General features: G+C 44.4%; 1 protein-coding gene across 1 annotated transcript; it reads right to left on the reverse strand.

Annotated features, from left to right (window-relative positions):
• Positions 1-8,521: 8,521 nt before the first annotated feature.
• LOC135532937 (U6 snRNA-associated Sm-like protein LSm8) lies at positions 8,522-12,370 on the reverse strand. The gene is made up of 4 exons (XM_064960367.1): positions 12,206-12,370; positions 9,746-9,786; positions 9,102-9,229; positions 8,522-8,860 (listed from the first exon to the last, which is right to left on the reverse strand). The coding sequence occupies exons 1-4, from the start codon at positions 12,234-12,236 to the stop codon at positions 8,770-8,772; spliced, it is 291 nt and encodes a 96-aa protein (XP_064816439.1). The 5' UTR covers positions 12,237-12,370; the 3' UTR covers positions 8,522-8,769.
• Between the last annotated feature and the right edge of the window lie 379 nt (positions 12,371-12,749).

The following is a 12,749-nucleotide window of genomic DNA, read 5'->3' on the forward strand; positions in this document are numbered from 1 at the left end:
GCCTCTGTCTCCTGCTCTTCACTCTCAAAGTCCTCTCTGATTCATTCATATAAAGTCACAACGTTCTGTGGAGACTAAATAGATTTTAACCGTTTCCAAGAACTGCTATGAATCAGAGTATTGTTATCCAGGAAAACACACATTAAGTCAAGACATATGTTGATTTACAGCTGAGTTTCATTAGCATCTGTCTGTCTGTCTGTCTGTCTGTCTGTCTGTCTGTCTGTCTGTCTGTCTGTCTGTCTGTCTGTCTGTCTGTCTGTCTGTCTGTCTGTCTGTCTGTCTGTCTGTCTGTCTGTCTGTCTGTCTGTCTGTCTGTCTGTCTGTCTGTCTGTCTGTCTCTGTGTGTGTGTGTGTGTGTGTGTGTGTGTGTGTGTGTGTGTGTGGGTGGTGAGTGTTTGTGTAGGGATTTTCCTTTTTGGTTTGTCTCAGCATGAACTCAACAGATTCTTCCAAAACAACAACGATACTGCTTTTCCACGTTGCTTCTAAATATGAAAACACATGTCCACACATCTCTATTATAATACAAATATAAGAACAAAATGTTTGGCCAGTATGGCCCTGACAACCTGGTAACTTTAAAATATTATGCAAACGTTTGGTAACACAGAAAGAAAGGAAACATTGCAGAAAGAAAGGAGATATTACTGCACTGTTGGAGCTGGAACACAAGCATTTCACTACTCACTCACACACACCTGATAGATATGTGTACGTGACCACTAAAATGGAGTTTGATTTGATTTGTAAAGGACATCAATAAGGCCCAATGTAGGCTACATATCAATCAATAGAAAAATGTTTTGCAAATCTATTGAAAATTAAATACAGAAATCAAATTTTCATAGGTATTTACACCCCTGAGTCTATACTTGTAGAAGCACCTTTGGCAGCGATTACAGATTTGCTTTGTCTTGGGTTTGTTTGCATCAGCTTTGCACATCTGGATTTTTTTTCTTCTCATTCTTCCTTTTCTCACGCTCTGTTCTGTTCTCAAGCTCTGTTAAATAAGATGGGGAGTGGCGAAAAACAGCAATCTTCAAATCCTTCAATCCACAGATTTTCAATGGGTTCAAGTCTGGGCTTTGGCTGGGCCACTCAAGGACTTTCACATTCTTGTTCTGAAGTCATTCCAGTATTGCTTTGGCTGTATGCTTGGGGTCATTGTCTTGTTGGAACGCAAGTCTTTGCCTCAGTCTAAAGTTGTTTGCGCTCTGAAGCAGGTCATTATCAAGGATTTGCCTGTATTTGGATCCATTCATTGTTCCTCTGTCCTTGCCAGTCTCCCAGTCCATGCTGCTGAAAAACATCCCCATAGCATGATGCTGTGCCTGGCTTTCTCAACATGGTCTCAGAGCATTTCATATTGTTTTGTGCGTATGTAAAACCAAAACACTCCATTTACTATTATATGTATTGTATCTTTATTTGTGGATGTCCATTATCCATTTTGTATGATATATTATGAATAACAATTCACACGATATGTTTTGAATTTGTTAAACGTATCATATGTCACAAATTACAATTTTTTGTTGCTAACAGCTAAATGGATAACGCTAACTAGCTCTAGGGGTTAAGGTTAGGGGAAGGGTTAGCTAAAAGGGTTAGGGGAAGGGTTAGCTAAACGGGTTTGGGGAAGGGTTAGGGGAAGGGTTAGCTAAACGGGTTAGGGGAAGGGTTAGCTAAACGGGTTAGGGGTAGGGTTAGCTAAAAGGGTTAGGGGAAGGGTTAGCTAAAAGGGTTAGGGGAAGGGTTAGCTAAAAGGGTTAGGGGAAGGGTTAGCTAAACGGGTTAGGGGAAAGGTTAGCTAAAAGGGTTAGGGGAAGGGTTAGGGGAAGGGTTAACTAACTTGATAAGTAGTTGCAACGTAGCTAAAAAGTAATTGCAAAGTTGCTAAAGTTTTCTGTGATGAGATTCAGACACGCAACCTTGGGGTTGCTAGACGTTCATGTTATATGCCCACTCATCCACCCCGACAAACCACCCTACTTTATTTTTTGCCTTAAGAAACATGTCTTATGTAACCATTATAGAGGAAATTATTGAATTAACAACCATGTTGTTTAATTGAACATACTATGCTGTTTTTACTTGGAGAATTATCCATTGTTATATTTTAGTATAGGCTTGTCTTGTGTGACTTAGTCATGGGTCTGGGCGTACAGATAAGAGCCGTTTGGGTGCAACTGCAGAAATTGAGATCCTGTTTTAACAATCTACAGGAACTTTGATGTGTGAAAACTGTAAGTGAATTATTACGTATTTACCTGCTTTGTTGAATATTGATTGTTGAATTATATGCTTAACAATAGTAAGAGATTTTCATAACTACAAATGCTGTGCTTCTGTAAAGGGATGGTTCCCCTCTAGCTCCCTGCAGCTGGTCTGTGGGTATAGTCAAGGACATGGTGTGAGCCGAGATAGAGAGAGCCTGAGAAACAAAACAAACCCCTATTGTTTCTAATAATGTTTGTTTCTGAGAATCTAAGCCAGGGTACGGGGAACCAACACCCGGTGAACATAACCACAAAATGAACCCAAGGTAGCTTATGATTCCCCGATCTGCATGGGAGGGGTGGAACCAGCCATGACTAAGCATTTCTAGGTCTGCTATATAGGACCTCTGTTTTTTCTGTATCATTGAGCTCTCTGCCTTACACTCAAGAGTGTGGGGTCGACCAGCTTCATTATTGCAATTCTTAATAAATAAAGATGATCGTTTGAAGAAATGACAAAGTCTCTCTCACTTGGTTAGAATGTCCTGCTAAACATTCAGGTAACACAGACACACACACACACACAAACAAGCACACACACTTGTGCACACACAAACAAACAAGCACACACACACACACACACCTCAGCTGTTCACATTTGTCTTGATTGACATGTTTTTCAGTTAGTTTGTTGTTGTTGATGATGTTAAACAGGTCCTTTAGTTTCTAGTGACTGTGTATCTATACCACTGTTGGTCAGAAAGTCAAGCTGAGATACGTTAGTCAACTGATTCTCTCTGAGGACCATTGGGAACCAAACTCTGACTACCTTGATGACCCTGACTACCCTGAGCAAAAACATGGCTATCCTGAACCAAACCAGGCCTACACACATACAAACCTTGCCGAATTGATGCAAAATATTGTGCAGTAATGTCATTTTTCACTGGATAAGTCTGAAACTGTGCACACAGACTGCTGCCATCTGGTGGCCAAAATCTAAAGTACAGCTACACTGTGAAAATGATGGTGGGGGGGGGGTTGTATTATTTTTTACCATATCCAATGTGTTATATTCTCCTACATTAATTTCACATTTCCACAAATTTCCCAGAGTTTCCTTTCAAATGGTATCATGAATATGCATATCTTTGCTTCAGGTCCTGAGCTACAGGCAGTTAGATTTGGGTATATCAATTTAGGCGGAAATGGAAAAAAAGGTACGATCCTTAAGAGTGCTGCCTTTAAATATTTAATTGAGTTTGATAGTGCTATCATTGTGTGATGCCTGACATTGGTGATAAGTGATTGATTGTCTGTAAATTAGGCATTCTGAATTAGATTGATTGATTCTTCACAATGGCACCCTCTTCTGGTTATCTTGAGTAACACAGGTGGGTTTTATACATACAGAGTAACATTCTGTTTGTGAGATGTGGCGTAAGTGATGTTATGGGTACAGGCCTATGAAATGCTTTGATTAAGCTCCATTATGTGTCTTTCATATTTGATGGAAAACCATATCTATTAAGGCATTAGGGAAGACAGGTCAGATGTTAGGTACGGACTGGGGAGGGTACGGGTCGAGGAAGACAGGTCAGATGTTAGGTACGGACTAGGGAGGGTACAGGTAGAGGAAGACAGGTACAGACCAGGGTCAGGGAGGGTTCAGGTAGAGGAAGACATGTACAGACCAGGGTCAGGGAGGGTTCAGGTAGAGGAAGACAGGTACAGACCAGGGTCAGGGAGGGTTCAGGTAGAGGAAGACAGATACAGACCAGGGTCAGGGAGGGTTCAGGTAGAGGAAGACAGGTACAGACCAGGGTCAGGGAGGGTTCAGGTAGAGGAAGACAGGTACAGACCAGGGTCAGGGAGGGTTCAGGTAGAGGAAGACAGGTACAGACCAGGGTCAGATTAAATGATCAGGGAGGGTTCAGGTAGAGGAAGACAGGTACAGACCAGGGGGAGGGTTCAGGTAGAGGAAGACAGGTACAGACCAGGGTCAGGGAGGGTTCAGGTAGAGAAGACAGGTACAGACCAGGGTCAGGGAGGGTTCAGGTAGAGGAAGACAGGTACAGACCAGGGTTCAGGGAGGGTTCAGGTAGAGGAAGACAGGTACAGACCAGGGTCAGGGAGGGTTCAGGTAGAGGAAGACAGGTACAGACCAGGGTCAGGGAGGGTTCAGGGAGGAAGACAGGTACAGACCAGGGTCAGGGAGGGTTCAGGTAGAGAAGACAGGTACAGACCAGGGTTCAGGGAGGGTTCAGGTAGAGGAAGACAGGTACAGACCAGGGTCAGGGAGGGTTCAGGTAGAGGAAGACAGGTACAGATTTATGATAATGGATAGAGTTAATACACTGGATGATGTGGGGGGGTGGGGGTAAGGGGAGGGGTGAGGGTAAGAAGAAGGGTGAGGGTAAGAAGAAGGGTGTGAGGGTATTGGGATGAGGGGATGTGGGCGGGTCATATTTATTTAGGTCAAAATTACTGTTTCCCTTTCTGACTCGTGATGGGTTGTGACTACTGTCGTAGTTAATGACGAACTGACCCGCTCCACCACTCACACCCATTGGTCACTAGTCCATCCATAAAGACAGACAGAGAGGGGTATTTGACCGGTGTGTATCCTCAAGGTTGGAAGACATGACAGTGTTCAGGAGCAGCTTTCTGGTACAACTCTGATGTTTTGAAAACATTGACAGACCCAAATTGAAAGCAATTGCATAAAACTACTATAGATTTGTTCTCCTCCTGACTATAGTTATGACACTACCATTTGTTAAACGTATGATATGTCACGAATTACAATTTGTTATTGCTCACAGCTAGGTGGCTAACGCTAACTAGCTCTAGGAGTTAAGGTTAGGGGAAGGGTTAGCTAACTTTCTAACAAGTTGCAACATAGCTAAAAAAGTAGTTACAAAGTTGCTAATTAGCTAAAATTGTCCGTGATAAGATTCAAGACATTCGTGTTATACAGCCACCCATCCACCCCACTTTTGTTTTTGTCTTAAGCAACCTGTCTTTTGTAACCATACCATACCAAACATAACATACTAATTTGAGTTGTCCCAGATTTACTTTTAATTTGCATTCAGGTCAAAGAGCAACATTTTTGTCTCATCAGACCTTTATCCAAACTTAAGGAGTGCCTTTTCTCTGGAGTGGTTTCCATCTGGCCACTCCCATAAAGCCCAGATGGGTGAAGTCCTGTAGAGACTTGTCCTTCTGGCAGGTTCTCCCATCTTAGCAATGGAACTCTTTAGTTCTGCCAGAGTGGTCATTGGGTTCTCGTCAGTTTCCTGACCATCTTGACCAGTTTGGTCGGACGGCCAGCTCGAGGCAGTCTCGGTAGTTTCATATCTTTTCAATTTCCCAATGATGGAGACCACTGTGCTCTAGGAAACTTTCAACATTCTTGATATATGGCCCATCACAATTCTATCTCAGAGATCTACAGACAGTTCATTGGACTTCATGGTATAGTTCCTGCTCTGACATGCACTGTCAACTGGGGGACCTTATGTAGACAAGTATTGAGATGGCTCCGACAGAGATGGTCGCCTCGCTTCAGGTCCTTAGAAAACTATGCAGTATTTAGTTTGTTTAATGTATTATTTCTTACATTGTTAGCCCAGAACATCTCAAGTGTTATTACATACAACCGGGAAGAACTATTGGATATCAGAGAGACGTCAACTTACCATCAGGAATACATCTTTCCTGAGGCGGATCCTTTGTTCGGACCTCCAACCTGGACATGGGATCTAATCCCAGAGGCCGACCCAAAACAACGCTGTCGCCACAGGAGAGGCAGACGGAGCGGCCTACTGGTCAGACTCAGAAGGAGAAGACACCGTCCACCGCTTCCGAGCATAATACTCGCCAATGTCCAATCTCCTCAGGAAGCTGAAGAAAATGTATCCAAAACACTCTCAAACTTCTACAGAGGCACAATCGAGAGCATCCTGTCGGGCTGTATCACCGCCTGGTATGGCAATTGCACCGCCCTCAACGGCAAGGCTCTTCAGAGGGTGGTGCGGTCGGCACAACGCTTCAACGGGGGCAAACTACCTGCACTCCAGGACACCTACAGCACCCGATGTCACAGGAAGGCCAAAAAAATCATCAAGGACATCAACCACCCGAGCCACTGTCTGTTCACCCCGCTATCATCCAGAAGGGGAGGTCAGTACAGGTGCATCAAAGCTGGGACCGAGAGACTGAAAAACAGCTTCTATCTCAAGGCCATCAGACTGTTAAACAACCATCACTAGCATAGAGAGGCTGCTGCCAACACACTGACTCAAATCTCTGGCCACTTAAATACATGGACTTAATAAAGGTATCACTAGCACTTTAAATAATGCCACTTTAATGTTTACATAACCTACATTACTCATCTCATATGTATATACTGTATTCTATAACATCTACTGCATCTTGCCTATGCCGCACGGCCATCGCTCATCCATATATATATATATATATTCTATTCATCCCTTTACGTGTGTGTATAAGGTTGTTGTGAATTTGTTAGATATTACTGCAGTCGGAACTTAAAGCGCAAGCCTTTCGCTACACTCACATTAACATCTGCTAACCATGTGTATGTGACCAATACAATTAGATTTGTTTCTTTCAAAATGATGTCCAAACAATTGAATTTGCCACAGGTCAACTCCAATCAAGTTGAAGTGCCATCAAGGATGATCAAATGAAATTGGATGCACCCGAGATCAATGTGGAGCATCAGAGCAAAGGAGTGTGAATAGTTATGTAAATTAGACATTTATAGATTTCATTTTCAAAACATTTGCAAACATTTAAAAAAAAAACATGTTTTCACTTTGTTATTACAGGGTATTGTGTGTAGATGGTGGAGAAAAAAATATATTAAATCCATTTTGAATTCAGGCTGTAACACAAAATGTAGAATAAGTCAAGAGGTCTGAATGAATACTTTCTGAAGGTACTGTATATTTAAGCACAGGGGGTGTGGTATATGTGCACAGGGGGTGTGGTATATGTGCACAAGGGAGTGTGGTATATGTGCACAAGGGAGTGTGGTATATGTGCACGGGGGTGTGGTATATGTGCACGGGGGGTGTGGTATATGTACACGAGGGGGTGTGGTATATGTGCACGGGGGGGTGTGGTATATGTGCACGGGGGGGTGTGGTATATGTGCACGGGGGGTGTGGTACATGTGCATGGGGGGTGGGTATATGTGCACGGGGGGGGTGTGTGCACGGGGGGGTATATGTGCACGGGGGGTGTGGTATATGTGCACGGGGGTGTGGTATATGTGCATGGGGGTGTGGTATATGTGCACGGGGGGTGGTATATGTGGGGGGGTGTGTATATGTGCATGTGCACGGGGGGGTGGTATATGTGGGGGGTGGGTATATGTGCACGGGGGGTGTGGTATATGTGCATATGTGCATGCGGGGGTGTGGTATATGTGCATGGGGGGTGGTGTGGATACGGGGGGGGGTGTATATGTGCACGGGGGGTGTGTGGTATATGTGAACGGGGGTGTGTGGTATATATGCACGGGGGGTGTGGTATATGTGCATGGGGGGGTGTGGTATATGTGCACGGGGGTGTGCACGGGGGGTGGTATATGTGCATGGGGGGTGTGGTATATGTGCATGGGGGGTGTGGTATATGTGCATGGGGGGTGTGGTATATGTGCACGGGGGTGTGTGGTATATGTGCACGGGGGGGGTGTGGTATATGTGCATGGGGGTGTGGTATATGTGCATGGGGGGGTGTGGTATATGTGCACGGGGGGGTGTGGTATATGTGCACAATAGGGGGTTGTGGTATATGTGCACGAGGGGGTGTGGTATATGTGCACGAGTGGGTGTGGTATATGTGCATGGGGGGTGTGGTATATGTGCATGGGGGGTGTGGTATATGTGCATGGGGGGGGGTGTGGTATATGTGCAGGGGGGTGGTATATGTGCATGGGGGGGTGTGGTATATGTGCACGGGAGGGGTGTGGTATATGTGCACGAGGGGGTGTGGTATATGTGCACGAGTGGGTGTGGTATATGTGCACGAGGGGGTGTGGTATATGTGCACGAGGGGGTGTGGTATATGTCCAATATACCTCGACGCAATTGCTATTATAAACTGGTTACCAACGTAGTAGTGAAAATAATTGTTTTGTCATACCAATGGTATATGGTCTGATATACCACGGCTGTCAGCCAATCAGCATTCAGGGCTCGACCCACCCCGTTTATTATAGCCCTTTACTCACTCTGTTGTTGTGGAGTAACAACACACACTTCATGTTAAACGAAACACTTTATTAAAAAATATCACCACATCCATCAACATCCTATTATTAGTCCCCTGGGTCCTTCATGGGGGAGATAAACTGTGCTCTTCAGACAGGAACATCAGCTATTGCTGAGTAGGTGGTGAAAATTGAAACACTACTCTATTTCTAGCTTTCTCTTTCACACTCTCTCTCACACACAATCACTCAGGTGTAGCGGTCAGCACATCCGAGTTGGGGGGTCAGGGTGAGAGGTCAGTGGACTATAGAGTTAAGGGGTTCAGCGCGGATGTTCCCCAGGTCCAGCGAAGAATCTGTGTCCTCGTCAATCTCCCCAATCACAGCTCTGCAAAATAGAGGAGAGCAGTTGGGCCTGGGTGTACTACTATGTGTTGAAGTCTGGGGGGTCAAAGTGGCCAGTTAAAGTGTTCATTCCCCTCACGGTTTCAGAAATTTTGTCGACACTCAGTCTCTTCACCAATCCAAGTCCTTGATGGGGAGTGAACGGGCGCAGTGAGAGGGAGAGGTCATAAGGGGTCGTTTGGGTGAAAGGTGAGAGTTCCGCCAGAGGTCGACATGATACTTACACGTTGTCTCCTCTGACGATATATAGTCCCAGGACCACCTGCTCCACGCCCTGAGAGGAACTGAACACACGCTCATGACTCTCATCCAGAATCAGGTTGATGGTCTGGTCAAAGCCCTTCAGGGTGCCCTGAACACACACAGTCAGATTAACGGTCCAATCAAGACAGTACACACAGATCAACGGTCCAATCAAAGCAGTACACGCACAATCAGATCAACGGTCCAATCAAAACAGTACACGCACAGTCAAATCAACGGTCCAATCAAAACAGTACACGCACAGTCAAATCAACGGTCCAATCAAAACAGTACACGCACAGTCAGATCAACAGTCCAATCAAAACAGTACACACAGATCAACAGTCCAATCAAAACAGTACATAGATCAACAGTCCAATCAAAACAGTACACGCACAGTGAAATCAACAGTCCAATCAAAACAGTACACACAGATCAACAGTCCAATCAAAACAGTACACGCAGTCAGATCAACGGTCCAATCAAAACAGTACACACAGATCAACGGTCCAATCAAAACAGTACACGCACAAAATCAGGTTTATGGTCCAGTCAAAACCATTCAGACACATACAGACGCACAGATCTGGAGCCAAGTACGGCAGTGAAGTAGCCAGAGACATACCACTATCATCCGCCCGTCAGATGTAACGATGGCCACTGTACCTGAAACACAGCAGCTAAGGAAAACATTTGGGACACTATTTTCAACCTGGTCTCAGGGGTAGACGTAACATAGTAAATGTAAATCCGTGACGCTCAATATTTGTATAAGTTACATTTCGTATGGTATGTATTCACTTGTGGATGTCCTTCATCCATCCATCCATGGGCGGCAGGTAGCCTAGTGGTCAGAGGCAGGTAGCCTAGTGGTCAGAGGCAGGTAGCCTAGTGGTCGGAGGCAGGTAGCCTAGTGGTCGGAGGCAGGTAGCCTAGTGGTCGGAGGCAGGTAGCCTAGTGGTCAGAGGCAGGTAGCCTAGTGGTTAGAGCACTAGACGAGTAACCAAAAGGTTGCAAGATCGAATCCCCGAGCTGACAAGGTTCACATGTCGTTCTGCCCCCTAGCATTAGTTAACCCACTGTTCCTAGGCCGTCATTGAAAATAAGAATTTGTTCTTAACTGACTTGCCTAGTTAAATAAAGGTCAAATTAACATTTAAAAAAATATGATACAATACTAATTCCAATTTGTTGTGGCTAACATTAGCTAGGCTTGGGGTTAAGGTTAGCTAACATGCAAATTAGCTAAACAAATAGTAAGTAGTTGCAAAGTTTCCAACTAAAATGCTTAAGTTGTCCGTGATGAGATTCTTACAGCTTTTGGGTTGCTAGACATTGGCGTTACACACCCAACCACCCTACTTTACTTTCTACTTATTGAGTAACGTTCTCTCTTATGCATCCATACTAAACGTAACATATATACTCATTTGAGTGCCCAGGATTTACGTTTACTATATTACGTCTAGTCTATCCCCTCGATCAGACCGACAGCGTCAATGCGTTTTGGTTCATTCATTTCCAAAGAAACGCTGCACTTGCCTTGCAACATTGCGTTGCAGAGGCAGTAGCTGTGGTACATACGCTGAACAAAAACATGTGAAGTGTTGGTCCCATGTTTTACGAGCTGAAATAAAAGATCCCAGAAATGTTCCATACACAAAACAAGCTTATTTCCCTCAAATGTTTTGCACAAATTTGTTTACATCCCTGTTAGTGAGAATTTCTCTTCTGTCAAGATAATCCATCCACTTTAAAGGATAGGCATGTCAAGAAGCTGATTAAACAGCACCATCATTACACGGGTGCCCCTAAAAGGTCACCAAAATGTGCAATTTTGTCACAACAATGCCACAGATTTCTCAAGTTGAGGGAGTGTGCAATTGGCATGCTGACTGCAGGAATGTCCAACAGGGCTGTTGCCAGAGAATTTAATGTTAATTTCTCTACCATAATGTCATTTTAGAGAATTTGGCAGTACTTCTAACCACAGACCATGTGTATGGCAGTGTGTCGGTGAGTGGTTTGCTGATGTCAACCTTGTGAACAGAGGCCCCCCCATGGTGACGGTGGGGTTATGGTATGGGCAGGCCCCCATGGTTTGGCTGGTGATGCCATTCATCTTGCCCAATCGAGGCATATGAGACCAGGCTGAGCTTTTTATTTTATCATGAGAAGTTAAGCTGCACATGAGCAATGGGTTAACTGCAGAGGCAGAACGACTGTTGTCAGCTTGCATTCGATCTTGCAAACTCAGTTCAACACTCTAACCACTCCATAGTTAGCTTGCTATTATACACTGGTGGTTCAAGCCCTGAATGCTGATTGGCTGAAAGCCGTTGTATCAGACCCCCATACCACAGGCTATGACAGTGAATACATGGCTATTTGTACTGTTCTAATTACTGGCTGCATTTGGCACCCGAAAGACCATGACGCTTTGAGACCCGACGTCTAACCACTGCTACCCGACGCTCTAACCACTAATATGAGACCAGGCTGCTATTTCATGAGAAGCTGCACATGCAGCAATACTGTTGAGCTTGCACGACAAATCCATAGTTAGCTTGCTATTATACACTTGGTGGTTCAAGCCCTGAATGCTGATTGGCTGAAAGCCGTTGTATCAGACAGTATACACAGGTATGACAAACATGTATTTGTACTGTTCTAATTACATTTGTAAACAGTTTATAATAGCAATAAGACACCTCGGGGGTTTGTGGTATATTGGCAATATACCACAACTAAGGGCTGTATTCAGACACTCAGCTTTGAGTCGTGCTAAAGATCAGCCCATAGCCGTGGTATATTGGCCATATACCACACCTCCTCGGGCCTTATTACTTAAATAACACATTTGGATAAACATGTACCCATGTTTGGCTTCCAGGAATCATTTGTATTATATTTTATCTAACTAGCGCACAGTTACATGTCATTCTACTAAAAAGCCATATGCGATGCTATTGCTAGCAAAGCTCAATCTAGCAGGCCAAAGCACCCACGCATCAATAATCACGCGATTCATCAGCAAAAGTCCCATTCAGTGACTGTACCAGGATAACTTAAGTTCAAAGGATACGGTTGATGTAGCTCTCGAGGGCGGTTGACATGGTGACAACAAAAGACTCGTTCAAATCCGCCGGGTTTATTTGGAAAACACAAACGTAGTTCCACCGTAGATCACAAAATCGGCGTGCAGGCACAAACCGGAAACAGCATCAGACCAGACTAGATGATTGCAGATCCCACTAATGATTTTGGTCTCCAGAAGATGGCGCCGAATCCACAGAAAATGAGTGTCGCGCCGTTCTTTCTACCTCAGTGATCCATGAGTTTACCAGACCGCCCTTTCTAGAGAAAATAGGCTTGTTCGACCTTGGATCATAATTAATTACTGATTATTATTTGTAGATCTGTCAGTCACCATTTACCCACAATGCATCACGGATTTGATGTTCTCCAACCAAAGGGACCAGGGTTCTGGTCTTGAAGCATGGTTTCAACTGCTCCTACAGTTTTGCTTCGGTACTGCAGTTTAACTGACACCCGGCCCAGAAAGCCAATTTCCATAGATGGCCACATAGAAAAAAGTCAGATTAGAAAATTCATAATAAGACACTTTA

Source organism: Oncorhynchus masou, unplaced genomic scaffold (genome assembly GCF_036934945.1).
Source record: "Oncorhynchus masou masou isolate Uvic2021 unplaced genomic scaffold, UVic_Omas_1.1 unplaced_scaffold_2124, whole genome shotgun sequence".
Classification (NCBI taxonomy): Eukaryota; Metazoa; Chordata; class Actinopteri; order Salmoniformes; family Salmonidae; genus Oncorhynchus; species Oncorhynchus masou.